This window comes from Loxodonta africana, chromosome 11 (genome assembly GCF_030014295.1).
Source record: "Loxodonta africana isolate mLoxAfr1 chromosome 11, mLoxAfr1.hap2, whole genome shotgun sequence".
NCBI classification, from domain to species: Eukaryota; Metazoa; Chordata; class Mammalia; order Proboscidea; family Elephantidae; genus Loxodonta; species Loxodonta africana.
Window position 1 is genome coordinate 43,796,232 of NC_087352.1, and position 26,169 is coordinate 43,822,400.

The window sequence follows — 26,169 nt, forward strand, 5'->3', positions numbered from 1 at the left end:
AGAAGGTTGTTAATGTGTCTAAGAATTTACACATAATCATTACAACACTTAATAAAATTTTTATTTTGCCATAATTTTAGATTTACAGGAAAGTTGCAAAGATACTACGGGAGGGGGGTTTCCAAGCTATCCCTCATGGAGTTCCCCCCTTCTCACATGTCACGTTAGCATGACACATTTGTGAAAGCTTCGAAGGCAGCATGGCTACATTATTCCTAACTGAACTCCAGGCTTCATCTGGGTTCACTAGCTTCTCCAGTAATGTTTTCATAATGATTGTTCAAACTGTCAGCAGCAAAGGGCCAGGTGACTTTACGGTGGTGATTTATGAACCATCGAATGACATTCTTCAGAAACTTTTATTAACATCATATTGCCTTGAACTATATGTTATTTTGATACTCTGGAGAAATCAGGCCTCGGCAAAGGGTTTATCTCACTTAATAGTGTCTGTGAAATACGATAAGCGGCAATAATACAGCGACCAGGTAGCTAAGAAGTGATATTTCATTGATTTAACACAGTATTTGTGAAATACAAAAATGTAAATGTAAATAAAAGTCACGTGAAGACAAAACGTTGTTTCAGTGGTAAAAATAAAAATCGGTGTTCTCTCTAACTGTCTAGATACAGCGGTATCTCTAGAATATATTATTTCAAGATTTGCTTACTAATATTTGAGCCTGAAAAAGGTCCAGATGACAGAACCGTTATTATAATCGTGATTTTCCATCTCAGGGGGCATTTTCATGCCATCAGATGGTCTTATTCACTGAGAAAGATGCAGGGTTTAAGGGGAGCAGAATCTTCCGTAAAAGAGGATGTTCTTGGTTTTGTTGTGCCTGATGAAGAAGAGGAATGGGTGGTCTACGTTGAATTCCATGGGTGGGAGTCGAATGCGGAAACTCACCTCACTCCCAGAGCCAGCGGCAGCCTCTGTCCCTTTTTCATTTATTTCCACAAAAGACTTGTGGAAAACATTGGATAAATACAGGTTTCTCTCTAAAGACATCCCTGAGAAATCAGCTTGGCTCGGGTTAAAGGCGTCACTTATGCCCATACGGCTCAGGGCTAGCTTGAGGTCATAACTCTCTTCCAGCTTGAATTTGGGAAGATGCAGGGTCACTTCATACAGCTCCATCAGGTCTGCACTGGTCCACTCATTTAACTTCTCGTAGGTGATGGCCTTTTCTAGCTGTAGGTTTGGAACCAAGGGAGAAGAGTCAGTGACTCCAAATTGGAATGAAAAATATTGGTTTAGTGAGACCTGAAACACGTATAACTTAGGTATTACATGGATGACCTATGATCACTCCTATACCCAGAAGTGAGTCCCTGGATCACGTAAATAGTGAAGTGCTTGGCCTCTAACTGAAAGATTGGCAGTTTGAATCCACCGAGAGGTGTCTCAGAAGAAATGCCTAGTGATATTCTGAACATCGGCCAATGAAAACCTTGTGGAGTATCGTTCTACTGTGACGCGCATGGGGTCTCTATGAATCGGAATCAGCTCCACAGCTATTGGTTTGTTGTTTGTTTCTTTTTCATAACTGAGGAGAACGTTTAGAAATTCTCTGGTTGTGTACCAATATGGTTGACACTGTTGCCCTTCAGAATCTTTACTTTGCAGAGTGATAGTTCTCAGGTATAGGAGAATTAGATCTTGATCAGAAATAAAAGCGCTTCTGTGATAGTATGTAAGACATCAACTATATGCTCAAATACATCAATATAAATACACATTTAGATGTTGTCTATACAAAAGTGTAGCTCTTAGGGTAAGTATATGCCAGGACACAAAATGAGCACTAGTTTTGTTAACATGGGAGACAGTTCTCTGGAAAAAAAATCAGAGGTAATTTTTCCCTCCCTGTATAATCACGATTACATGAAAATGAAAAGAAAGGGAAAAATACTCAAATCTTATGAAGTAATGAGCTTTGGTGGTAGGTTTGAGAGTATTTTTTTCCCTTTTTATATTTGGAATTTTAAAAATAATGAATACATATATATATATGAGGGGAAAAAAGTTTGATTTCTTTAATGACAAATTAGCTTCAAAGTAGGGAGCCCTGGTGGCACAGTGGTTAAAACACTCAGCTGCTTACTGAAAGTTGGGCAGTTTGAACCCACCAGCCCCTCCATGGGAGAAAGATGTGGCAATCTCTCTCTGTAAAGATTTACAGCCTCGGAAACCCTACGGGGCAGTTCTACTCTACCCTTCAGGATCCCAAGGAGTTGGAATTGACTTGACGGCAGTGGGTAGCTTCAAACCTCATGCTTCTGCCATTTTGGGGGTTTTCTAGTCCCAAGGGTTGGCTGCCAATGACACTTCATAGATACTGTACATCAATGATGTGACAACAGCCTCAGCTCAGGAATCCACACACCTAGGAAGATGGCTTTATCTTACAAAGGCATTGAATCTAAGGGTGTAATGTTCACACTTACCCTTGTTTTTACCATCCTTTCCAGTTTCCTGAGTGCTAGGATACAGTCTGGAAATCTTTTGTACACACTAGTGGGGCCACTGGAACAAGTGTTAAGTGCGTGTAAGTCTAGCACATATGAAAACTAGGCGCTGTGCAAGGAAATACAGGTCACCTCTTGCATGAGAGACTAATGTTCAGGTTAGGCATGAAAATGGTTCAGAGACACAGTCTGACCACAGTTCTCTCAGGCTTAACAGAAATCTGGCTGATAAACAAATCATACTGGAAAATAGTAGTGATACAGGCTGTTTCTCACGAAGAATATTAAAAAAAAAACAAAAAATTATAACCGTATGTGTTACGGAGAAGAACTGCTTCATTGGGATTTCTCGGCTGTAGTCCTTACAGAAGCAGATCTCAGACCTTTCATTGGTGGCATCTGGGTGGGTTTGAACTGCCAACCTTTAGGTTAGTAGTTGAGTGCAAACTGTGCCACCCAGGGACCTGAAGAAGGTTTACTTGATATAAAAATGTGAAAAAAAAAAATCTTTAGAAGGCAGTTAATGTTTTAGAAATATAACCTAAGGCTAGATTAATGTCAGCGATTAAAGAATTAATCAACAATCAGGTAAGGTCTCCAGAGAGAGAAGAACTGGACTCACTGAAGAATTACTATGATCAATCCACACAGCTTTACAACTGACAGAGAGTATACATACCTGTCGTATGTGTGACCACTTGGTGCTTGAGGTGTGGATAGATTACTTAAGCTTTCTGAAGAATAATAATACCAACCTTACAGAGTTTTATAAAGCTTAAATGACATCGTGAATATAAGGTACCTAGCCTTTGAACTATGATGTTTGTCTTTCCCGATGAGAATTGGAGAACAGGGAGACCACCTCCTTATGTTTTTCCTAGACAGGTGAACACTAAAACCATCTTCATGGATATCTGTACCTGCTCCAGTCCAGTGATGACTTCTGGCAGCAGTATGAGAAGGCTGAGGTCATGGCTGTCATAGTCAAGTTGAAGAACCTTGGCTTGTGGCTGTTCTATGTGAATTATTGGAAGTTTTTGTTTCATCGACATCATCTGCACTGGTTTACTTGTGGTCTAAAAAAATAGGCAGCAAAGTCATTTGAAAGGTATTCTATCAAATCCTTAATTCTTTATCATCATTGGTTCTCACTTATCTGGGGCACTGGTGAAGTTGAGGACCCTTTCCTGAATTCTGAATATAGTTATCCAGATCTTAACTTCTAGAAAAATATATCCTACTGGATAACATCACTAACAAAGGATCTAGGGATTCCTGCCTCTACCACTTTTGTGGCTACCTGTATAAATCATATCAAGGTGGATTCTATCAAACACTGAAAAGAATATATAATCTTATGCAAATTATGTAACGGTCAATGATTCAGAAATTGAGTAAGTTGCATTTCATATTCAAACATTATAGAAAATATTATAGTATCATAAAAACTGCAATTCAGATGTTGTAGACAGTTTATCTGAGGAGTCCTGGCGGTGCAGTGGTTAAGCCCTCAGCTGCTCACTCAAAGGTGGGTGGTTTGAACCCACCAGCTGCTCTGTGAGATAAAGAGGTGGCAATCTGCTTCCATAAAGATTTACAGCCTTGGAAACTCTTTGGGGCAGTTCTACTCTGTCCCATAGGGTTGCTACGAGTTGGAATCAACTGAACAGCAATGGATTTTAGACATATTATCTAGCATATGTGGGGCTCAGTGTCAATCTCAGCCCACCCATGTGCTGAGGAGGTGGCCATAGGACCTCGGCTGTCCATTCTGAGAACTCTAGGATGCTGTGATCATCTCAGGAATGAGCACACAGATGGCACCAGCCAGAGCCTTCCTCGGCATCCTTCTGTTAGAGCTAGCAGCCCAGACTTTCTCTGTCTATAGGGTGTGAAGCTGAAAGACTGAATATAGGGTAGCCATATTCTCTGTTTATAAGAAGAAATCCTATCTTTCGTAGTAGAGAATGAAAGCAATACACAAATGAAACTAGGAGAGAGAGTGAGAACAAGAACTGAAATGAAGCTTTGAGAGTCTAGAAACTCCACTTTTGGACTCCACTGTTCCTCTTAATTACACAGTTAATATAGTTCCTCATTTTGTTAGAGCTAGTTTGCTTTTCTGTCACTTGCAGAATGTACTGAACTAAAAATTCCTGATGAAGTCAGATACATATCCAGCTCATTTCTAGCTAACCAGGTGTGCTCACAACTATTGTCCAGCTCCTTCTCCTCCCTTACCCCACTGACGTTCTGAGAACTACCTATAGTGTACAGGCAAACGGTTATAGCATTAGCTCCTCTGCACACTGTTTATATAATATGAGCCACCCTGGACTAAGCAACTGTCACGAACAAACCTCAGCCAAACAGTTCCTTTCCTAGGAGTTTGAAATGGGATCTATCAGAATTCAGCCTTAGCCAGACTGGGCTACAGCACGGAGGAGGTACTGTGGGATTCTGTCCTTGTTGACTGGGAGCAGAGAAAGTTAGACTTTTGCCTGAGAGAAGAATGATGAAAGAAACAGTTGAAAAGATGGAGAAAGAATCCTGACAGCATTTGAATCCATGTTTCCACTATGTCCTGAGACCAAGCCATTTCCCAGCCCTTGGATTCCATGAGATGTGTCTATAACCTTATGTGCATTTCTCTGCTTTTTGCTCTGGTGAACTTCCGTTACTGTTACTTGTTACAGGAACAAGTGTGTTATGTCCTGACACACAGAGGAATAATAATGAAAAAAAGTTGAGATTTAAGATTTTTCCTTACTTTCACATAGGAAACAGAAGAGTTTGGTAGAAGATAGTTTGATTTGGTAGAATGAGAAGAGAACTAATAGTGAGAGGCTGGACTCAGGTTCAGGTCTGCTTCTAACTACTGTGGGGCCCCTGCCATTCAGCCACACTGTAGTTCTCACCCAGAAAACCAACCCAATGAGTACCCTACCCAGCTCTCATGATTGTAGTTGGGCTGAGTGATAATATCCGTGGTAGTCTATATTCAGAGAAAAACGATGAAAGGGGAACTTACAGGTAGAATGGACTCAGGAAATTTCAGCTTAGCCATTTCTTCCCTAGTATAAGCCATAGTTTATAAGAATTGATTTCAGAAGTGATCATTAACAGGCACCTACCATGTTTACTCTGAAAGGCTTTTCTGTGGTGTTTTCAACTGGGAATTGATATTCCCACACGCCTTTAAAGTAAAGGGCATTCACCAGAACCATCCTGGTTGTAGAATCCACAGAGTCCTCAGGTAGGAGATTCAGGATTTTACCTACAAGAACAAAAGGACAGGTTTCAAATGTCTGGGTGGCACTATGCATGTTTTAATTAAAGAAAACTTGATTCCCATTTTTTCTGAACCATGAAAGTTTTCTGAAAAGTTCTGGGCTCAGATTTTCCAGAAATGATATAATTAAAAAGGAAATAATTTAAGTAATATTCCTGTCCAGAACAGCTATGATTAGAGGAAAAAAACACTGGAGAAATAATATGTTGAATGGTTGGTAATCATTCTTCCATATTAATTATACACTTGTGTCTTTTAACTGTAAAAACTTCCTTCTAATATGAGTTGCATTGTGCCCTTTTTTGAGGGAACTGAAATGTTTTCTTCTTTCACTTCTGCTAACAGCCATAAACTGTAGGCTCCTTTGATAAGCTTCTGAAAGGTGTGTCAATGTTTCCTGCTGCCCAGAATTCTGCTTTGGGTAATTGCATCTATCAGAGTGCTCTACTTCCTGTTTCAACTGATATTTGACCCCAATACATTCTTTCCAAACTCCCCACTAAAGCACTTTGATATATTTGTAAATGGATTTATAAGAAAATATCAAACCAGGTATTTAGAAGTTTGTAATAGAGACAATGTTTGATAGCTATGAATTAAATAGAACTGGATTGAGAAAACCTCCAGCCAACCCAGCTTCACCACCAAAACAGAGACCACCTGAAAAAAAGGGTTGCTCTTTTAAGATGCCAAAATACACACATGGAAGAGATTAAAAAATTCCATGGGCTAACTTTTAATACTTAATCCAAAAAAAACTGATATGGATGATTCCCTAGGAAAATATTAATGGAAACCCAAGAACTAGTAGGAAACTGTAAAAAGTTATCAAACATGATTGAAATTTAAAAATTGTCAAGGAATTACCTCCTCTGAAAACAGTGTCAACTCCAGACACGTAGAGGAAATTTTTTTTAAATGTCTCAGTAATAGATAATGCCTACACTATTAAAACAGCTCCAGAGAATAAAATAGACACTTGATTACTTTTACTAAACTAGCATAATCCCAGTATGAAAACATGACAAAGAAGGCACAAAATCTCTCTTATGAATATACACAAGAAATCCTAAGTTAAATATTACCAAATCAATCTCATTAATATGATGCCAGGAAGGCAAGAAACATATAATATTAGGAAATCTAGCCCTGGTGGTGCAATGGTTAAGTGCTCAGCTGCTAACTGAAAGGTTGGCAGTTCAAACACACCCAGCCACACCACAGGAGAAAGACCTAGTGATCTGCTCCCATAAAGATTACAGCCTCCAGGCCCATAAAACAAAACAAGACTAAAGGGGCACACCAGCACAGGGGCAAGGACTAGACGACATGAAGGAACAGGAAAACAGGTAATAGGGAACCTAACATTGAGAAGGGGGAGTGTTGACATGTCGTGGGGTTGTTAACCAATGTCATAAAACAATACGTGTACTAACTGTTTAATGAGAAACTAGTTTGTTCTGTAAACCTTCACCTAAAGTACAATTTAAAAAAAAAAAAAATCTGAACTATAAAAAAAAGATTACAGCCTAGAAAATTCTATAGAGAAGCACTTCTCTGTAACACATGGGTCACTATTAGTTGACAGTCAACTTGACTGCATCTAACAACAATAACAACAACAACATTGATATAGTTAAGGATCCCTGGATGGTGCAAACGGTTTGTACTGAACTACTAACCAAAAGTTTGGCAGTTTGAACCCGCCCAGAGGTGCCATGGAAGAAAGGCCTGATGACCTGCTTTCAGAAAGATTACTGTTGTTGTTAGGTGCCATTGAGTTGGTTCCAACTCATCGCAACCCCATGTATAACAGAAGGAAACATTGCCCAATCCTATGCCACCCTCACAATAGTAGGTATGTTTGAGCCCAAAAAGATTACAGCCAAAAAAAACCCTATGGAGCAGTTCTACCCTGTAACACAATGGGGTTGCCGTGAGTCAGAATCAGCTCTATGGCAATGGCTTTGTTTTGGGTTTATTACTATAATTCATTGTTTTGTTTGGTCAGAGGAGCAAAAATTCTTTGATCTATTTTGCCATCCATTCCTACTTTAAAAAGTAAGGCTTCATAAGCTAAAATAAAAGGTTACTTCCTTAATATGAAAGAGAATATTTTTCTCAAAAAAAATTCCATAATGCTAACCATGAAGCATTAGTGGTATTCACGGTAAAGTCAGGAAAACTCAGATGTCTGCTATCACCACAGTTATTTAACATTTTCTCAACATGCGAGGTAGTATATTAAAGCAAAATAAATAAATAAAAGGAATATAATCGCATAAAAGGAAGAGACAAAATTATTAGCAGATAAAATGGGAAGCAAGGAGAATCAACTGTAAAGCAATGAAAACTAATGAGAAAGTTCTTTTAGGTACTGAATTACACCATGACACTAAATTTAATTCTTGTATCCTAACCATAAACAATTAGGAAAAGATATAGTTGAATCCTGGTGATATGTCGCACTTACCAAAAAAGGTGACGAAATACTGTTAAATGATAACGTCATACATCCAGTACCAAGATAAAAACCAAGACGTTTTCATCGATAGAGTACTAGTAACATTTCTTATTCAAATTTAACCAGTTGTCCCACTAACATCTTTTTACTGAACCAGGAATTTATCCAGGATCTCACATTGCATTTAGTTGTCATTACTTCTTAATGTCCGCTAAGGACAGTTTCTTATTCATTTCTGATCTTTCAGGACCTTGACACTTCGGGAAAAGATCAAGTAAGTCTTTTCCTGATGTGTCTTCCAGCTTGGGTCCAGGGTATGCAATTTGGGTGAGAATATCACAAACACACTGTGTGTCCTTCTCAGTGAGTCACATCAGGAAGTACGTAGTGTTCCTAAGTCCCATTGCTGGTGGTGTTAACTTGGAACACTTGATCAGTGGCGTCTGCCAGTTTCCTCTCTTGTAAAATTACTGTTTTTCTCTTGGCAGTTCATAAGTATCGTGTGAGGAGATACTTTGAGACTATGCAAGTATCCTGTTTCTCAACAAACTTGCCCAGTAATTTTAGCACTCTTTGATGATTCTTTCTGGCAATAGTTGTTGTGGTGGTGTTTATGAAATGGTGATTTTTTTTTAATTTCCTCATTCCTTCTACACTTATTGAGATTCTATTGTGAGGACTATATGACCGGACTATATGAAGAAGAATGAGACATCAGAATTGGAGGAAGTCTCATTAACAACCTGCGGTATGCAGATGACAAAACCTTGCTTGCGGAAAGTGAAGAGGACTTGAAACACTTACTGATGAAGATCAAAGACCACAGCCTTCAGTATGGATTACACCTCAAAATAAATAAAACAAAAATCCTCACAACTGGGCCAATGAGCAACATCATGATAAACAGAGAAAATATTGAAGCTGTCAAGGATTTCGTTTTACTTGGATCCACAATCAATGCCCATGGAAGCAGCAGTCAAGAAATGACTATTGCATTGGGCAAATTTGCTGCAAAAGACCTCTTTAAAGTATTAAAAGGCAAAGAAGTCACTTGGAAGACTAAGGTGAGTCTGACTCAGCCATGGTATTTCCAGTTGCCTCATATGCATGTGAAAGCTGGACAATGAATAAAGAACGAACAAATCTGTTTTGGAAGAAGCATAGCTATAATGCTCCTTAGAAGCAAGGAAGGCAAGACTTCATGTTATGTACTTGGGACATGTTATCAGGAGGGATCAGTCCCTGGAGAAGGACATAATGCTTGGTAAAGTAGAAGCTCAGAGAAAAAGAAAAAAGACCCTCAATGAAATGGATTTACACAGTGACTGCAACAATGGGCTCAAACATCGCAATGATTGTGAGGATGGCACAGGACCAGGCAGTGTTTTGTTCTGTTGTGCATAGGGTCACTGTGAGTCAAAACCCACTGGATGGCACCTAACAACAGCAACGTTGTGAGGAAGAGCTTTCCTTCTGCTTGAATTATTAAATTCAATTATTTATTTCTATCAGTATAGAATCCTGGATATTGTTTTATTCTACAGGTTATAATTCATTACTATCATCATTTATTTTTTGCTCAAATTGTCCCAGATTTGGTCATTGGTAGCCTTCCATGTTGACTTCTATGTCCTTCCAACCTCATCCCTACATTTTTTGAGCACTTCCTTACCTTCTCACAAGATATTCTAGGCTCATCTGTACCTTCCCTGCCCCAACCCTGAAATCACCATTTCTTCTAGGAGACCTCTTTCCTTTTACTTGTTGTTGTTGTGCCCTGGAGTTGATTCTGACTCAGAGAGTGTAGAACGACCCATAGGGTTTCTAAGGCTGTAAATCCTAATGGATTTACCATATTTCATACCGTAAAGAAGTCTTTTGCAGCAAATGACCATCTTTCTCCTGTGGAACAGCTGGTGGGTTCAAACTGCCGACCTTTCGGTTAGCAGTTGAGTGTTTAACCACTGCACCACCAGGCATCTTTCCTTTTATTTAGGAGGATGAAATCTAGAAATCAAGATCTAGAAGCTAGCTATGCTAATTGCTACTAGGGTGCAATTGCCTCTAGGCCCTATCAGCAGATAGAGCTAAGAAGTACATGTGCGTATACATTCATCTGTATCATTTATCTGTCTATTTTATGGAAAATATATCAAAGACTAGGATGTCATATTGATATCCCCAATTCCAGTCCAGCACCATGGCGTTCATTTTAGCCTTTGTTTGTACTTCCTTTCTCTGAAGGTGAGGAACCTGTCATTATTCACAGTAAATTTCTGGGTTGCTCAATCCTAGAACACACACAGTTTCAGAATTGCTAACCAATTCTTCTGTGAAAAACAAATTTACAAACTAGAGTGCAATATTTGCATACAGTTCTTTTTGTTCTTAGTCTTAAGTGAAGAAAACAAAAACCAAACCCTTGCTGTGAAGTTGATTCTGACTCATAGGACCCTACAGGACAGTGTAGAACTGCCCCTTAGAGTTTCCAAGGAGTACCTGGTAGATTCGAACTGCTGACCTTTTGTTAGCAGCCATAGCGCTTAACCACTATACTACCAGGGTTTCCAAGTCTTAAGGTATACTGTCAAAATATCCTTTTCAAAGTGACTTAATTAGCTCCTAAACAAATATTTGCTAAAAAGAATAAACCTAAAACAGTACTGTAAAGTGTGGATGCCACCAAAGGACTGGATAATTTGAAGAATTCCTAAAAAGAAAAGGCAGAAGGATTAGACTGAGAAAGGAAACCACGGCACAGAACAGGAATCAGAGATGACTGTGGGGAGGCCAGAATGCCCAGGGAGTGGCAAGCTCAAAGTCTATGCACACATGGAGCTTGTTGGGAGTGGGGGAAGGAGGGAATAAGATTAACTGAATAATACCACTCATAGCAGTGACCTTTAACCTTGTTTGCAACTTAGAATCACTGAGGACTTAAAATATACTGATGCCTGAGCCCCATTCCCAGAGATCTAAATTAATTCTTCTGGGGTTGGGCTTAAATCAAAAAACTCATTGCTGTCAAGTCAATTCTGACTCATAGCGACCATATAGGACAGAGTAGAACTGAGCCATGTGGTTTCCAAGGAGTACCTGGTGGATTTGAACTGCCAACCATTTGGGCTTAGACATCAATAAGTTCAATTTAATCACAGCCAGGACTGAGAACCACTGGTTTTAAGCAAGCAGTTGGGCCTGCTGGCCTTTTATTACGGCCATCCCTCCGTGTCAGCAATGGATAGCAAATATACCAACTTACAAGCTAAAGGAATGAGTGAGGGCACCAATGCCATGGTGGGCAGGGATAGATTATCCAATAAGCAAGGTAAGCACAGTGCTTATCTTGCTTACTAGATCATCTGTAGTGAAGAATTTCACATCTTTGATATTGTGAAACCCATCTGAAGTTTTTCACTACAGATTAGTAAGTAAGCACAAGTAAGCCCGTGCCTGCCTTGCTTACTAGGCCATGCACCCCTATCAGGGACTGTGAATTTGAAAAGAAGCTTTCATTCTGTAGGAAGGTGCTGTGAGGTTGGAAGAGAGATAGATGCCAGCCATTCCTAGAAGCAGAACCTTTGATGTGGTGATGGTGGAGGTAAGACAGAGACCAGTAGCTAGAGGTTTCCAAGAAAAACTGGAAGCCTTACACACTCAGAAGTTCCAGGCACAGTCCATCAGCCTCTCCTCTACAGTCACCACAAAACAAGTTCTTCTAATCAGAAGTCAGCTGAAGACAATTGTCATGGATTGAATTGTGTCCCCCCAAAATGTCTGTCAACTTGCCTAGGTCATGATTCCCTTGTATGATTGTAAGATTTTCAACCATTTTATCATCTGATGTGATTTCCCTACGTGTTATAAACACTATCACTATGATGTAATACGATGGATTAGCAGCAGTTATATTGATGAGATCTGCAAGATTAGACAGGGTCTTAAGCCAATCTCTTCTGAAATAGAAAAGAAAGAAGCGAACCGAGAGACAGGGGGACTTCATATCACCAAGAAAGCAGTGCCGGGAGAAGCGCGCATCCTTTGGACCTGAGGTTCCTGTGCTGAGATGCTCCCAGACCAAGGGAAGACTGATGACGAGGGCCTCCCTCCAGAGCCAACAGAGAGAGAACACCTTCCCCGGGATCTGGTAACCTGAATTTGAACTCGTAGCCTACTAGACTGGGAGAGAAAAACTCTCTCTTTGTTAAAGCCATGCACTTGTGGTATTTCTGTTAGAGCAGCCCTAGATGCCCAAGACACAAATAAGCTGGGAGTCTCAAACAAAAAGACAAGCAGAAAACCAAAGAGGATTAAACAATGAAGAAAAGTAACCCCATGAGAGGGAAGCATCAAACCGAACAAACAAAACAAATATTGGAGGAAAAGGAATTAAGGGAGCAAAAAAGACTTAAAAATAAGTAAAGTTCACATTTCAGAGAGAGCTGATATGAGATCTCACTCATGAAAATAAAAAACCATAGATCTGAGGGAAGCAAAAGCTTAATTGTTGCGGTAAGTTTCTTAATTAGGGGGACTGGGTATGAATAGCAGAACATACACAGCGGAAGAGCATATGCATGAGCTAGGGGAGTAGAGCAGAAAGACAAAGGCATGACAGCTAAGTATAAAAGGGAAATTGCAGCAGGTGGGCTAGACCCAAAGATTCCAACTTTTGTGTATTTGGAGTACCCAAAGGCAGGAATGGAGAAAACAAACAAAGTGATTAAATAAATAACATACACAATTTTCTCTAGCTGAAGGAGTCTTTGAATTTAGATTTAAAATGAGTGCCAAGCAGAATTAAAAAAAAAAAAGAAAAAAGAAATCCCCTACCTAGAGCATAATATTGGACACCAAAGATAAAGAGAAAATTCTAGAATCTTCTTTTGAGGAGCAGGTAGGGCACAGATGTGTTATTTTCATTAACATCACTGCTTATTAATGTCTAGAGAAAAGATGAATTTGAACCTTGTATATTCAGCCCCTCCATTAGTATAGTGGGGAAAAAAGGACAGTTTTAGATATGAGATTTCTCAGGAATTTTATCACCTCCAGATACTCTGATGCGCTTTTAACTAATTAAAACAGAATGCATCCCAACAAATAAAAATTTACCAGAGAGGAAGGTATGGGATACCAGAAACCATGATAAAGAAAGCCACCAGTACAAGTCAGAGTTTAGTCTAAATAATTGTGACTGCACAACACATTTTTTTAAATTATCATTTTGAATTAATTCCTCTGTCATCCTATAGAAGCCCTGGTGGCTAGTGGCTAAGAGCTTGGGTGCTAACCAAAATGTCTTTAGTTCGAATCCACCAGCTGCTCTTTGGAAACCCTCTGGGGCAGTTCTACTCTGTCCTATAGAGTCACAATGAGTCAGAAGCAACTGGACGGCAACAGAGTTGTAGATGAACCTGAGAGCACATCGGGGATTGGGGTTTGCATGATTGATCCCAGGTTGAGAGAACTCCAGTTAATTTAAGTTTGATTGTATCATTCCCTGGGTTCACATGCTTTCAAAGCACCTAGCCTCTTGAACCTACAGGTGTATGAGGACATTTAAAAAACCATTTGTTTTACAAGGAATGTACAAAATGTAGATTTAAACACAACACCTCAAAGTAACACACAATTTTGACTCCAAAACCAAACCAAACCCATTACTGCCGAGTCGATTTGACTCATAGTGACCCTAGAGGACAGAGTAGAACTGATCCATAGAGTTTCTAAGGAGCACATAGTGGATTCAAATTCCCCACCTTTTAGTTAGCAGCTGTAGCACCTAACCACTAGCTACCAGGGTTTCCTTGACTGCAAGGCAAATATTTTAGAATATCCTTGAGAGCTAACAGTGCCATGCCACCTACTGGCTTGCTCATTGCACACAGTCTTGGCCGTTTTAGGCAATGGGATGGCCATTCTCTTTGTTGATATTTAGGGTCAATACTTCTGGGCAGAGATTAATGTGGACATGAGAGTGTTCAACAAGCTAAATATGTGATAGGTTTGGATTACAAACATGTATACAACACCTTTCCCCCATCCCTCACTGTGAAGGAGCTAACAGACGATAAGGCTATTTACTATCTGAGAGAATGATAAGCTTCTATCTAACTGAAGTCACTGTATTTTTTTTTATAGCAGCTTAGCCTATACCCTAATAAAAACATGACCTTATTTTGTGAATTACTTAAGATCATATAGCACCTTTAATAGCACACTTTTGTTATTAAATAGTCACTGCTTTTCTTAAAATCACAAATGCAGCACTATTTCAAAATAAAAGACTACTTCGTTTTGCCTTGACTTCTCTTTGGAAGTGGTAGGATATGATAAAATTCTTCTTTACTTGGTAAAGTGGTGATTTGATTTACATGTGTTACAGAAGAGTTATTGGGGAAACTGACCGTAAGAGTTATGGATGTAAATGGAAATGTTCTAAATATTTAGAATGTGTCCACAATTCTATTTAAGATATATGTATACTGTCTTAGTTATCTATGCTGCTGTAACAGAAATACAAGTGGATGGCTTTATCAAACAAAAGTTTATTGTCTCACAGTTTAGGAAGCTAGAAGTTCAAATTCAGGGCACAAGCTCCAGGGAAAGGCTTTCTGTCTCTGTCAACTGTGGGGGAAGGTTCTTGTTATCAATCTTCCCCTGGGTCTAGGAGCTTTTCAGTGTAGGGACCTGGAGTCCAAAGGAAGTGCTCCCCCTCCCCCCACCCCCGGCTCTTGTTGCTTGGTAGTAATGAGGTTCCTCTCCTCTCTGCTCAATTTTCTCTTTTATATCTCAGAATAGAGTGTCTTAAGGTACAACCTAATCCTGTAGATTGAGCCCTGCTTCATTAACATAACTGCCTCTAATCCCGCCTCATTAACATCATAGAGGTAAGATTCACAACACATAGGAAAATCACATCAGATCACAAAACAGTGGACAACCACACAATACTGGGAATCATGGCCTAGCCAAGTTGACACATATTTTAGGGGGACACAATTCAATCCATAACACTAACACATAGCTTTTTTTTTTTAATGATACTTGGAGAAAGTACTCCAAAGAATACCTGGGTGAAAGCTTACCTTCAGTCTGCTTTTCAACCCAAGTGTTGATCTCCTTTCTGATTTGGTCAGGAGTTTCCACAAAACTAACAGACCGTGGCTCTGCACCAAAGTATTTTTTAATGTCTTCTAGATATTTCTGAAAGATATAGGTAAAATCCCCTTTTGCAGAGTTTATCCAAAATTGAGAAATCAAGTCTATTTAGATTACCAAAAGAACTAGGTAGATGAACAATTACAAACTCCCATCCCATCACTCCCTTCCCTCTTCCCTTACCCCCAGTTTGGGTCAAGAACTAAACACCCCCCTTTTCAAACTTAGCAGGGCCCTGACTAGCCATGCAGAACCCCAGGTCTAGGAAGAATGTCTGCTGCCTATGGTTCTAGACCTTCCCCATCCTTTTATCTATTTTGATTCATGTGCAGGAAATATGGCTGGAATTGAAAGAAGAGCAATCCACAAATCCCCACGAGGAATCTCAATGGCCAACAGGTCTTTGGAGTTGTACTTGATTTCTGTGGCAGGGATGGAATAGAAGTGAGGCTCTTGGGTCCTACAGCTGCTGTTGTAGACTCTAAACATCCAGGAACCTTGTAGAAGGCTCCTGAGGAAAACTTCACGCAGACAGGAACATGGACTTTTGAGCATGGTCAGAGGTTTTCTCAGGTGTTCCAGAGGGGCTAACCTACTTTGGAGCCTGAGAAAATAGGCAGGACAATTTTTCTAAGGAAAAAAGTTAAGCTCCTCCTTCTAGCCCCTGGATATGCACCCTGGTGGCAGTCACCACATGTGGGGTGTAGCTGGGGTTGCTGATTTTGAAGGCACCTGCCCTGGGAATATAATTCATTCTTCAGGATAGCTGTGGTACTCCTTCAGTTTGCTGACCTTACTGGGGGGGACTTGTAAGCAGTAAAAAGTGGTGAGCCAATTCAGCCTCTAGGCAGTGGTACAAAGATTATGAAGTCCAAGTTCCGTGGAATTTATAATTTAGTAAAAATAAAGCTTAAAGATCCACTAGGCACCACTCCCTTTCTTCACTCATGGGTTCTGACCAAGCCTTCATGATGCAGGAGTTAAGCACTTGGCTGCTAACCAAAAAGTCTGCAGTTTGAACATACTAGCTATTCCACGGGAGAAAGGTGTGGCAGTCTGCTTCCGAAAAGATTACAGCCTTGGAAACCCTATGGTCAGTTCTACTCTGTAGGGTCACTATGAGTTGGAATCGACTGGAAGACAACGGGTTTGGTTTTTAGTCTGGATTCTTATCAACTTCTCTGAGCACACCCAGGACATGTGGACATTTCAAAGGATGTTTTCTATCTCTGTGTCCCTCCCATTTCCAAGTGCCCTCCAAGTTCAAGCATCTCTCCTACTTCTGAATCAACCAGGAGTCCATCAGACTATCAGTAGTGAAAATATCTTTAAGAGTCCATTTGGCTGGTGTTATGCCTTTAGTAATAATGAAGCCCAAGTCCTGAACCCCCATAATTCAGTGGATATGGACAAGGATAGCACTACTACTTAAATCCCGATATATCTTTATTTGACTTAATTGCTCTCTCTCCTCTGTCTACTTTTGGTTGGCCTTTGCCCACTGGGTACCAGACCCTCATGCTCTCTTCTAAGATGTGCCAAAGGATCTGAGAGACAAGCATGAAAGAAGTAATGCTTGACACTCTCAGGAGCACTTGGGTTTCAACAGAGGACAAAGTCTCGGTCTTCATGAGTGAGATTTCAACCACTGGTGAAGGGAAGAAGTTGATATTCTTTCATGTTAAGAATGTATCCTAAAGTCTCTAAAGTCATGATATGAAACCTGCCCACTTCTCTCACCCTGAGGTCAGAGTTGCTCTTAAGTGCACAGTTTCCCACCACACTGCTATTATCAACTCTACTCAACGCTCCTTCAGATTTACCCTACTTAGTTACTCTGTGAAGCCCTGGGGGCACAGTGGTTAAGAGCTCATCTGCTAAACTGAAAGGTCAATGGTGCAAACCCACAAGCCATTTCATGGAAGAAAGATGTGTCAGTCTGCATCTGTAAAGATTACAGCCTCGGAAACCCTAGGGGACAGTTCTTCTCTGTCCTATAGGGTTGCTATGAGCCGGAATTGACTCAACAGCACCCAATAACAACAGTTACTCTATGGAATTCTTCGGTGGTACAAACTGTTTAGCACTTGGCTGCTAACCAAAAGGTTGGAAATTCGAGTCCACCCAGAGGTGCCTCAGGAAAAGACTTGCCAATCTGTTTCCAAAAGGTCACTGCCTTGAAAACCCTACAGAGCATAGTCCTACTCAACACATTGGGTCAGAAGCAACTTGATGCCAAATGGTTTTTTGTTGTTGTTGTTTATTTACTCTATATTTTTTGCTCCCTATTTCCTGTGAAACAAACATTGGTCCAGATGTTATATAGATTGCATTTCTATATGTGTTCAAGCACCGTTCCAGGAATCTACCCCTTTTATGCCAGACATAAAGATCTGGTCACTAGATCCAGTTTGAGACACATTATTGGTTTCCTTTACAACTAGATGCTTATTAGTTGCTCTGAATGATTGTTTCCCAGGAAGTATTACCACATTAAGATTGTGCCTGGGATTCTTAGAGAAATGTACGAAAAGCTTGTTGGTTACTCTCACATGGCCCTTTATTTCCCATCAATGAAAAGAAAGTGCTTGCACTTACGTTGTGAAATGGGTGAGCTTTCTCTGCATATAACCCATTGGCTGTCTTAAGGATGTAAGCATTGCTGGGCTTGTTGATCTCCGAGATAAGTGTATGGAAATCAGAGCATATTTCTTCAGCTTTGCCCAAGTTGAATTCCTTTAAGAAGGTAGTAGAAGGAAAGAAAGAAAAGGTATTAGTCACATAAAAAATGTTGAACAAGAACTATACATATGTAAAAAACCTACAGATAAATGAAATGATTTGGTATATTGCAAACAAAAGCTGAAAGACAATTTTAAGGTAGCTAAAAAATATTTTCCTTAATGTTACCAATGCAAAAAATTCAAAGTCATCGGGGCACTGTAGTCTTCACATTTAGTTTGCAAAGACAGACAAGAACGCTTTTAAAGATGCAGCAATTTTGACAGGGAAAAAAAGTTGGGGGGAGGGAATAAGGGAAAAAAATATGACCTTTCAAAAAAGTGTACACATTTTCTATTCTGAAAAGCACTTCTATAATTTTAACATATCTTTTTCTAAGAAAAGTTACCTGCTAAGGGTTGCTTAAATTAGCCACTAAAACACCACCCTAAAAGTGCTTTCTCCTTCCTTAATCATTGGATGACTTAGTTATTTGGATATTAAAAGATAAGATATACCATTTTCCTTTTCTTTTCACTTTCAGGACAAGATTTGATGTCCTGGTCTTGAGTCAAGTGAAGGGCCTGTAATTTCAGCAAAAAGAGCATATGTGAGTGCACTTTGCAGAGAAGCAATCATATGAAATACGCACCAAGAAATACAAGACATTCATTTCTATAGCTACCAAACACGTAATGAATTAGCCATGGGAGCTCTGATTTGACTTAAATGGTGTGTTAGCTGAACTAACAGAGTAAGCCAAGAGCTGCTTTTAAATAAATAAAGCTTAATTTAAGTCCTGGTTGCAGAGTGGTTAACAGCTATGTCTGCTAACCAAAAAAGGTCAGTGGTTCGAACCCACAAGCCACTCCACGGGAGAAAGATACAATAGTCTGTTCCCATAAAGATTATAGACTTGGAAACCCTGTGGGGCAGTTCTACTCTGTCCCACAGGGCCACTATGAGTTAGAATCAGCTCCATGGCAAAGGGTGTGGGTCATCCCTTTATTTTAATATTTCTTTTAAGACATTTAGGATGATGTTGGGAAAATTCTCTTATTTTCCAAGTTTCACTTCTATCTGTGGCTATTTTGAAAAGAAGGCTAGGTGTTCAATTGAGACGACTACTTAGATAATTTAAGCAAAAGCCACCATTGCCTCAGTTATCTAGACAATTCAGGGATCTTAGCTTTTTTTGTTGTTTTTTTTTTTCTAGATAAGTACTTCAGTTCTCATTTTCTACCACCAATTGACGCAGGTTGACACAATCTTTGCCTTCAGGAAAGCATTTCATTTGAAAGTTAACAGGGAGGATGTGGCCAATCCTTGTTTCCCCTGTATTGTACAAAAGTAGAACAGAAGGCAATGATTCCATCTCCCACATCCTGGGCCCAGCTCACTATAAGGAGTAAAGTCCATTTTACCATAGGTTGTGCTGACTCACGGTGACAGAACAGGGGCCATATACCCTACTAAGAGGGGTTCAGAGCCAACACATCAGGCTCATTTGCAAACTGAAGCTGTTATTTACTTAAATAATATTTAGATAAAACATGGGCAAGCAACACCCAGCAATATATTTATATGAAATGGACTCAAATTGCAGCCTATCTAAGCTCAAGTCTCTCACATTAATGGTTAAGCCTTTTCAACTTAATTGACCAGGATTAAGTAGGTGTGAAGGAGGATTTTGTTGGTGTTTTTGCTTTTAAGCCACACAATATCCTGTGAACTGTAAGAGTAAGGGTGACATCCTAGTCTCAAACCAACAGAATATATATTCCTCCTCTGTCACTCAGAATTGCTGGTTGTGCACTTTTCTTTCCTTGTCACATAGGGCACCCCCGTATGGGATATGAAAACTACTTTGTTGCTTGGCCTTTTGATTGTTGCATGATTTGGGGCTGGATTCACTCTTTTCCGCTTTTATTTATTTTAATTATTTACTTAAAATGTGCACATACACATACGTATATACATATATGTGTAGGAGTCCCTGGGTGGCACAAACGGTTAAGTGCTCAACTATTAGCCGAAAGTTTTAAAGTTCAAACCCACCCAGAGGCACCTCAGGAGACAGACCTGGTGATCTGCTTCTGAAAGGTTACAGCTTTGAAAGCCCTGTAGAGTAGTTCTACTCTGCACACATGGGGTCGCCATATGTCAGAACTGACTTGATGGCAACCACCATATATGCATATCCAAAACCAAACACGTTGCCATGAAGTCAATTCCGACTCACCCCATAGGACAGAGTAGAATTGCCCTTTAGGGTTTCCAAGGCTGTAACCTTTATGAAACCGTGGTGGCATAGTGGTTAAGAGCTACAGCTGCTAACCAAAAGGTTGGCAGTTTGAATCCACCAGGTGCTCCTTGGAAACCCTATGGGGGCAGTTCTACTCTGTCCTATAGGGTCGCTATAAGTTGGAATTGACTCGACGACAATAGGCTTTTTTAATCTTTATGGTAGCAGACTGCCACATCTTTCTCCTGCAGAAGAGCTGGTGGGTTCAATCCACTGACCTTTTGGTTAGCGGCCAAGCGTGCGTAACCACTGCACCACCAGTGAGTTTACGCACATATTTACCTATACCTATGGCTATTTTGCTATATATTTTGCTGTCTATAGCTGTATAGAAAATATTTATAACACTACGCTTTGAGGAATACTTTTAGCAAATCAGTAGTTCCTTGTACAGTAAAGTTGTTTTGCTTTTTTAATGTTATCTCTTTGTGGGCTCTTTAATAGTATTAGTCAGCATCTTTCTGATCTCACCAAGATTTTCTTGAAAATCCAAAGGGAAAAAAAAAAATCAAGTGAATTCTCTTCCTACTGCTTTGTTTGGTTGTTTCTTTGTTTAATCCATGCATGACGTTTGGATTTAAGTTCGACCCCTTTGTTCCTGAAAATGTTAATAATCAAAATGAAATGTTCTTGGTGTTGAACCAAAATTGATTGACTCATCATTTCTCCATTTTCTTTTGCTAGAGCACATGGGTACGTAAATGGTTTTCTTAGCAAGAGTTTTTAAACTGACCCACATTCCTAGGCTTCTTTACATGGCCTAGGATTTTTGGAGGATATTACTGTAAAATGTACGCTATTGGGTGTTCAGGAGCTAACTGAAGATAAAAGCAAAGACAGTGTTTAGTTTGAAGGCAGCACAGGATGTCTGACTGTTCCTACTCACCTGGGCTATTTGGGCTGCAGTGGTACCTTTGGTGCCCAAGTACACCATGGCCAAGGAAGTTGAGATGCCCCAGGGAGAAAAGAAAATATTTTTACCCTGTGCAGACTCAGCTAGCTTTTTGCTAAGCTCCAGGGCAAACTCACTGATTGATGTTGCTAGAGAGTCCATTGGGAAAACCTAAGAAAAATAAAGCAAGTGTTAATATTCTTTTCCATTTATTTTATTTTTTGTAAAAGGATTTGTTAGCTTACAGTTTAGATATAGCTGTGAAATATGCAAAATCCTCCCCAGGGGAACTATTTTATGCTCTCATGATGCCTTTTAATTTTCTGCCATAACCAAAAACCAGTTGCCTTTGAGTTGATTCCAACTCCTGATGACGCCGTGTGTGTCAGAATAGAACTGTGCTCCATAGGATTTTCAATGGCTGATTTTCTAGAACTAAATTTCCAGACCTTTCTTCTGAGGTGCCTTTGGGTGGAATTGAACCACCAACCTTTTAGATAGCATCCAATCAGATCAACCGTTTGTACCACCCAGAGATTCCTCAGTCACTAATTAGGTGCTGCTGAGTCAGTTCCAACTCATAGCAACCCTGTGTACAATGGAAGGAAACACTGCCTGGTCCTGTGCCATCCTCACAGTCGTTGCTATGTTTGAGCCCATTGTTGCAGCCACTGTGTCAATCTATCTCATTGAGGGTGTGTTTACTTTATCGATCAGGATGTCCTTCCCCAGGGACTGGTCCCTCCTGATAGCATGTCCAAAGTACATGAGGTAAAATCTCACCATCCTTGCTTCTAAGGAGCATTCTGCCTGTACTTCTTCCAAGACAGTTTTTTTCATTCTTTTGGCAGTCCATGGTATATTCAATATTTTTCCCCAACACCATAATACAAAGCCATCAAATCTTCTTCAGTCACTCACTAGAAAGCCTCTGAAGCTGGTTTTCTTCAGCAAGGAGCCTCAGGTTTTTTCACTCTTTGATATTCAGCTTCTAAATTTTACCTCTAATTGTCCTGGTATTTTAATTAAAATGTCATTTAAAACTGGGTCTCCATCAAAGAGTTAGCTAGTGTAATCTATTGCCATTTTATAGCAAAACAATTTCTCAAGTTGGTTAGATGATTAAAAATAGATTCAATTCCTAGGCTTACCCACTCCCATTAGTGTGAGTGCCATAAGAGCTTGGCCTCACTCTGACATCTCCTCACCTTCTGAGAAACTAGAATGAGAGCTTTTAGGAAGGTTGGGGTCCTCTGTAGTCAAATAGTTGAATCAAGAGGGAGGCGTGTGTAGGCAAAGTTTTGGTTTCATCATGAATTTTGTTAACACCGATACTGCTGAAATCCTTCCTAACCATAGGCTTATAGGTAACCAAACAGCTTCCCAGCTTCTAAATAATGTCCTGGGTGTGGCTTCCGCCCATTCCAGAAGTTGACAATAATCCCAGCCTAATATTATTTGATTAAAAAAAAACTCGTTTTGCAGTAACTCTACCCCCTTATAAAACATTCAAAACTTTCCTGTATTTTTTCTCAACAGATTCAATGTCATCTTAGAAATAACTTCCCTAGTTTCCTAGGGCTGTATCCATTCAAATGACACTTTGCTTACTACTTATATACTAAAGCTTTGCTTTTTTAAATCACGAATTATATTCACATGGACAATGCCTGACTCCATGGCCAAACCACACTTATCATGAAGAAAGGAGAAAGTATTATCTTAGAGCTTAGAATTTTTATCTTTCTACCTATGGTTTATGGTTACCCTAGAGTTCAGCTACTTGCTAAAAATTCCTGAGAAGAATAATTCTCTCTATTTAAAGAGCTAATTTCTTGTGAAAAGTTAGTATCCAGTTATCTTCAGCTTCCTTATTTCCCCCATCAACATCATTATTAGCATCTATTAAGGCATAATCTAGAACATACATATGAGGGAGGTAATAGTGTGGGATGTTTTAAGATCAAAACCTGGTGCACGTTGCGGGGCTAGGAGCTTAGATAATTCCATGAAAGAGAAGAATGCTAATGTCTTATGGAATTGTGGCCAGGATAGGAAGGTGGGATGTCAGGTGGGGGGTGCAAGTGGGCTCAAACCATTAGTTCTACACACTAATGACTAGTATCTAAATTCATGTTGCCAGTTCCATTCCTCTAAAGGGTTGAAAAGATTTTGTCTCAGTTACCAAGATGATTCTATTTTTCTTTGCCTGACAGTTCCAAAAGTAGCAAATCCAGAAACATGATAGGAGGAAGCTCCATTTGTGGTTTTGTAATTCCTTAATTAGTGGTAATTAAGTTTCTAACCTCTTAGGAGATGAATAACCTCTCCCCCTTAACATTCTTTCCAGTACAAACCTTGAACAAGCTCAGGGCTGGGTCTCTCTAATTTGCACAGAATTCTTGGGAGATGGAGCCTTATAAAAATAGCAATGCTAAAGCCAATTCTTTCTATGCTTTTAGGGAGCCTTGAGAATTCATTTAACTAGGCACTTCAACAAAGAAAAAAAAAACATAAGTGACATTTTTAACCAAAGAAATATTTACAATACCTGTTTTTTTCCTCTGGAGGAGAATTGGCAGTTTGTCCCTTGAGTAAGAGATTGTGGCTGAAGAGTTAAGTAACTTTTAACTGTAGGGGGGGAAAAAAAAGTTCTAGCTCCTCCCTCTCCTTGGCCCCACCTTTTGATTCCTTTCACAAGCCTGTACACACTCTTCCTTTCAGACTTAACTTGCCCAGAAGCTCAATTAAAAAGACAGAGAGAGATGATAGAGATTTTTGCCTGTATTGTCGAATTGCACACAATTTCCATGTCTGTCCACATGTAGAGACCTGAATTCTGACACATTTTAATTCACACCCTCCTTGCTTAACCACTTCTCCAGTCTGGTAGCAAGGAGAGTGGTGTTCCCCAACAGGCTTTTTTTTTTTTTTTTTTAAGCAAAACCAGAAAGCTTCAAATTAGTGGAATAATAATGGCCAATAAAATGGAACATGTTGTTGGTGAAGTATTTACCATTTAAATGCTAAAATTGCTCTAAGGTACTGATGTGAAAAACACCAAGAAGTTCTGCTTCTCCTGTCCTTTAGAATGTTAGTGTGGAACCCAGAGCAGAACTTCCCCATGGGATGTCATTCTCCCCACCAGCAGGGACAAGGGGTCTGGTTCAAGGCTTCTAGACAGTTACTGAGGAGAATGGTGAGTCATCCTTTCTGGTTCTCTTTATTTCTCCCTTTGAATGTTCTCTCACCCTGCCTTACTCACTACAAAGGAAGAAAGTTAGGTTCATAACTTCATTTTCTATCATGGTGTGATGTGCATAAGGCTGCTTTGGGTGACATAAATGTTTAAGCACTTGGCTACTAACTGAAAGGGTAATGCTCCAAGTCAACCCAGAGGTGCCTCGAAAGAAAGACCTGGTGATCTGCTTCTGAAAAGTCACAGCCATTGAGACAGGGTGGGACAGCTGGTGTCAGAATTGGTAAAGATGGTGGAGAGAGGAGGCATGTCTGACCTCTGCCTCATTGGAATCAGCCGTGGCCTATTATTGATCTTGATTTTCCTTCCCACTCATGAAGTTAGAGGAGGCCAGATGCTTCTGCCATGCCATTTTTACATGGGGGCACTCACACCTTCTGGCTAACTGGTTCAGAGTTTAACACTTGCATGTTGGTATGGAACCCAGAGAATAGCACTACTCTGGATTTGGATAGAGAACAGGACACATGGCAGGAAATTCTGTGGTGCCTGCCTGACTTGTGCTGAGCAGATAGGTTATTCACGCTACCCCAGGACTATTATTAACTAAAAGTATACTATGGAGCCCCAGATAGAGGAACTTCTTGTCTTCTTGACTGGCAGCAGCTCACCAGGGCTGACACAGTTGCATCTGCTCAGTGTGGAGATGGGCCAAGTTATTTATGTTACATTCAATGCATCCATGTGGATTCTGCTGAATCAGCCAAGAAATGGTTTCATCTTCTTTAAAGTCCCAGACTAAGTTTTATTTATTTTTCTCCAAAATCTTCTCTAGATGCCCAGTTACCTTTGGTTAAAATCCCCAAATATAGACATACTGTCTAGTACTTAAGATCATGGTTGTGCATTATTTTGCTGCCTGTTGGGAGGTGGAAACAGAGAAAGAGGGAATTATATATTAAGTTAACCAGACAATATTATTAGTATAATTTTGTTTGTTGTTATTTACAGACTGCCTAGGTATATATAGCAACATGGACATATTATTAGTGGGGTATGAGGGACAGGAACTACTTGAAAGGAGAACAGGGGTAGGAGGAAGAGTTTTTGCTCTAAGCATTTTTATGATATTTCATGTTTGAACTGGGTGGATTTATTACCTATTCAAACAATTGTAAAAACCTGGAGACCAGCTCCTAAAGCTCCAGTATCAGCCTAATGGGAGTCCAGAAGTGAGTAGATTGAATGGGGTGGGGGCAAGTGAGGAGACAATGGCTGAGAGTTTCCTGAAACTAAAGCAAGATACAAGTCCCCAGATGGAAGAAATCTGCTGATGAACAAGATACCTTTTAAAAGAACAATTTTAAAATATCCACAATGCAGTGAAATACCAAGAACATCATTAAAAGCAGAGAAAATTCTTAAAACCACAAGGACCAAGAATTATTTTGATAGCAACTTTCCCATCTTTGGATGCCAGAAGATAATGAACCACACCCTCAAAGTGCTGAAGATGGCTTTAAAACTAGAATTCTACACACATTCTAATTCAAGAGTGAAACTTAAATATAGGCATTTTAAGACGTACAAAGGTTCAGAAAGTTACCACCTCCTGCTTTGTTGAATGAACTATTAATGGACAAAAAAAAAAAAAAAAAAC

General features: G+C 39.8%; 1 protein-coding gene across 1 annotated transcript; it reads right to left on the bottom strand.

The window, feature by feature from the left end:
- Positions 1 to 29: 29 nt before the first annotated feature.
- On the bottom strand, positions 30 to 26,077 carry SERPINB10 (serpin family B member 10). Its single transcript, XM_003406261.3, has 8 exons — positions 23,862 to 26,077; positions 21,305 to 21,481; positions 18,632 to 18,697; positions 17,991 to 18,128; positions 15,320 to 15,437; positions 5,607 to 5,749; positions 3,393 to 3,548; positions 30 to 1,195 (listed from the first exon to the last, which is right to left on the bottom strand). Exons 2-8 carry the CDS (start codon positions 21,470 to 21,472, stop codon positions 791 to 793), a joined length of 1,194 nt encoding a protein of 397 aa, XP_003406309.2. The 5' UTR covers positions 21,473 to 21,481; positions 23,862 to 26,077; the 3' UTR covers positions 30 to 790.
- Between the last annotated feature and the right edge of the window lie 92 nt (positions 26,078 to 26,169).

Coding starts and splice junctions, on each gene's coding strand:
- SERPINB10 (XM_003406261.3), bottom strand. CDS start 21,472: ATGGACTCTCTAGCAACATCAATCAGTGAGTTTGCCCTGGAGCTTAGC. Junction 18,698..21,304: donor CTGCAGCCCAAATAGCCCAG/GTGAGTAGGAAC, acceptor CTGAAATTACAG/GCCCTTCACTTGACTCAAGA. Junction 5,750..15,319: donor GGTTGAAAAGCAGACTGAAG/GTAAGCTTTCAC, acceptor TTGTTCTTGTAG/GTAAAATCCTGAATCTCCTA.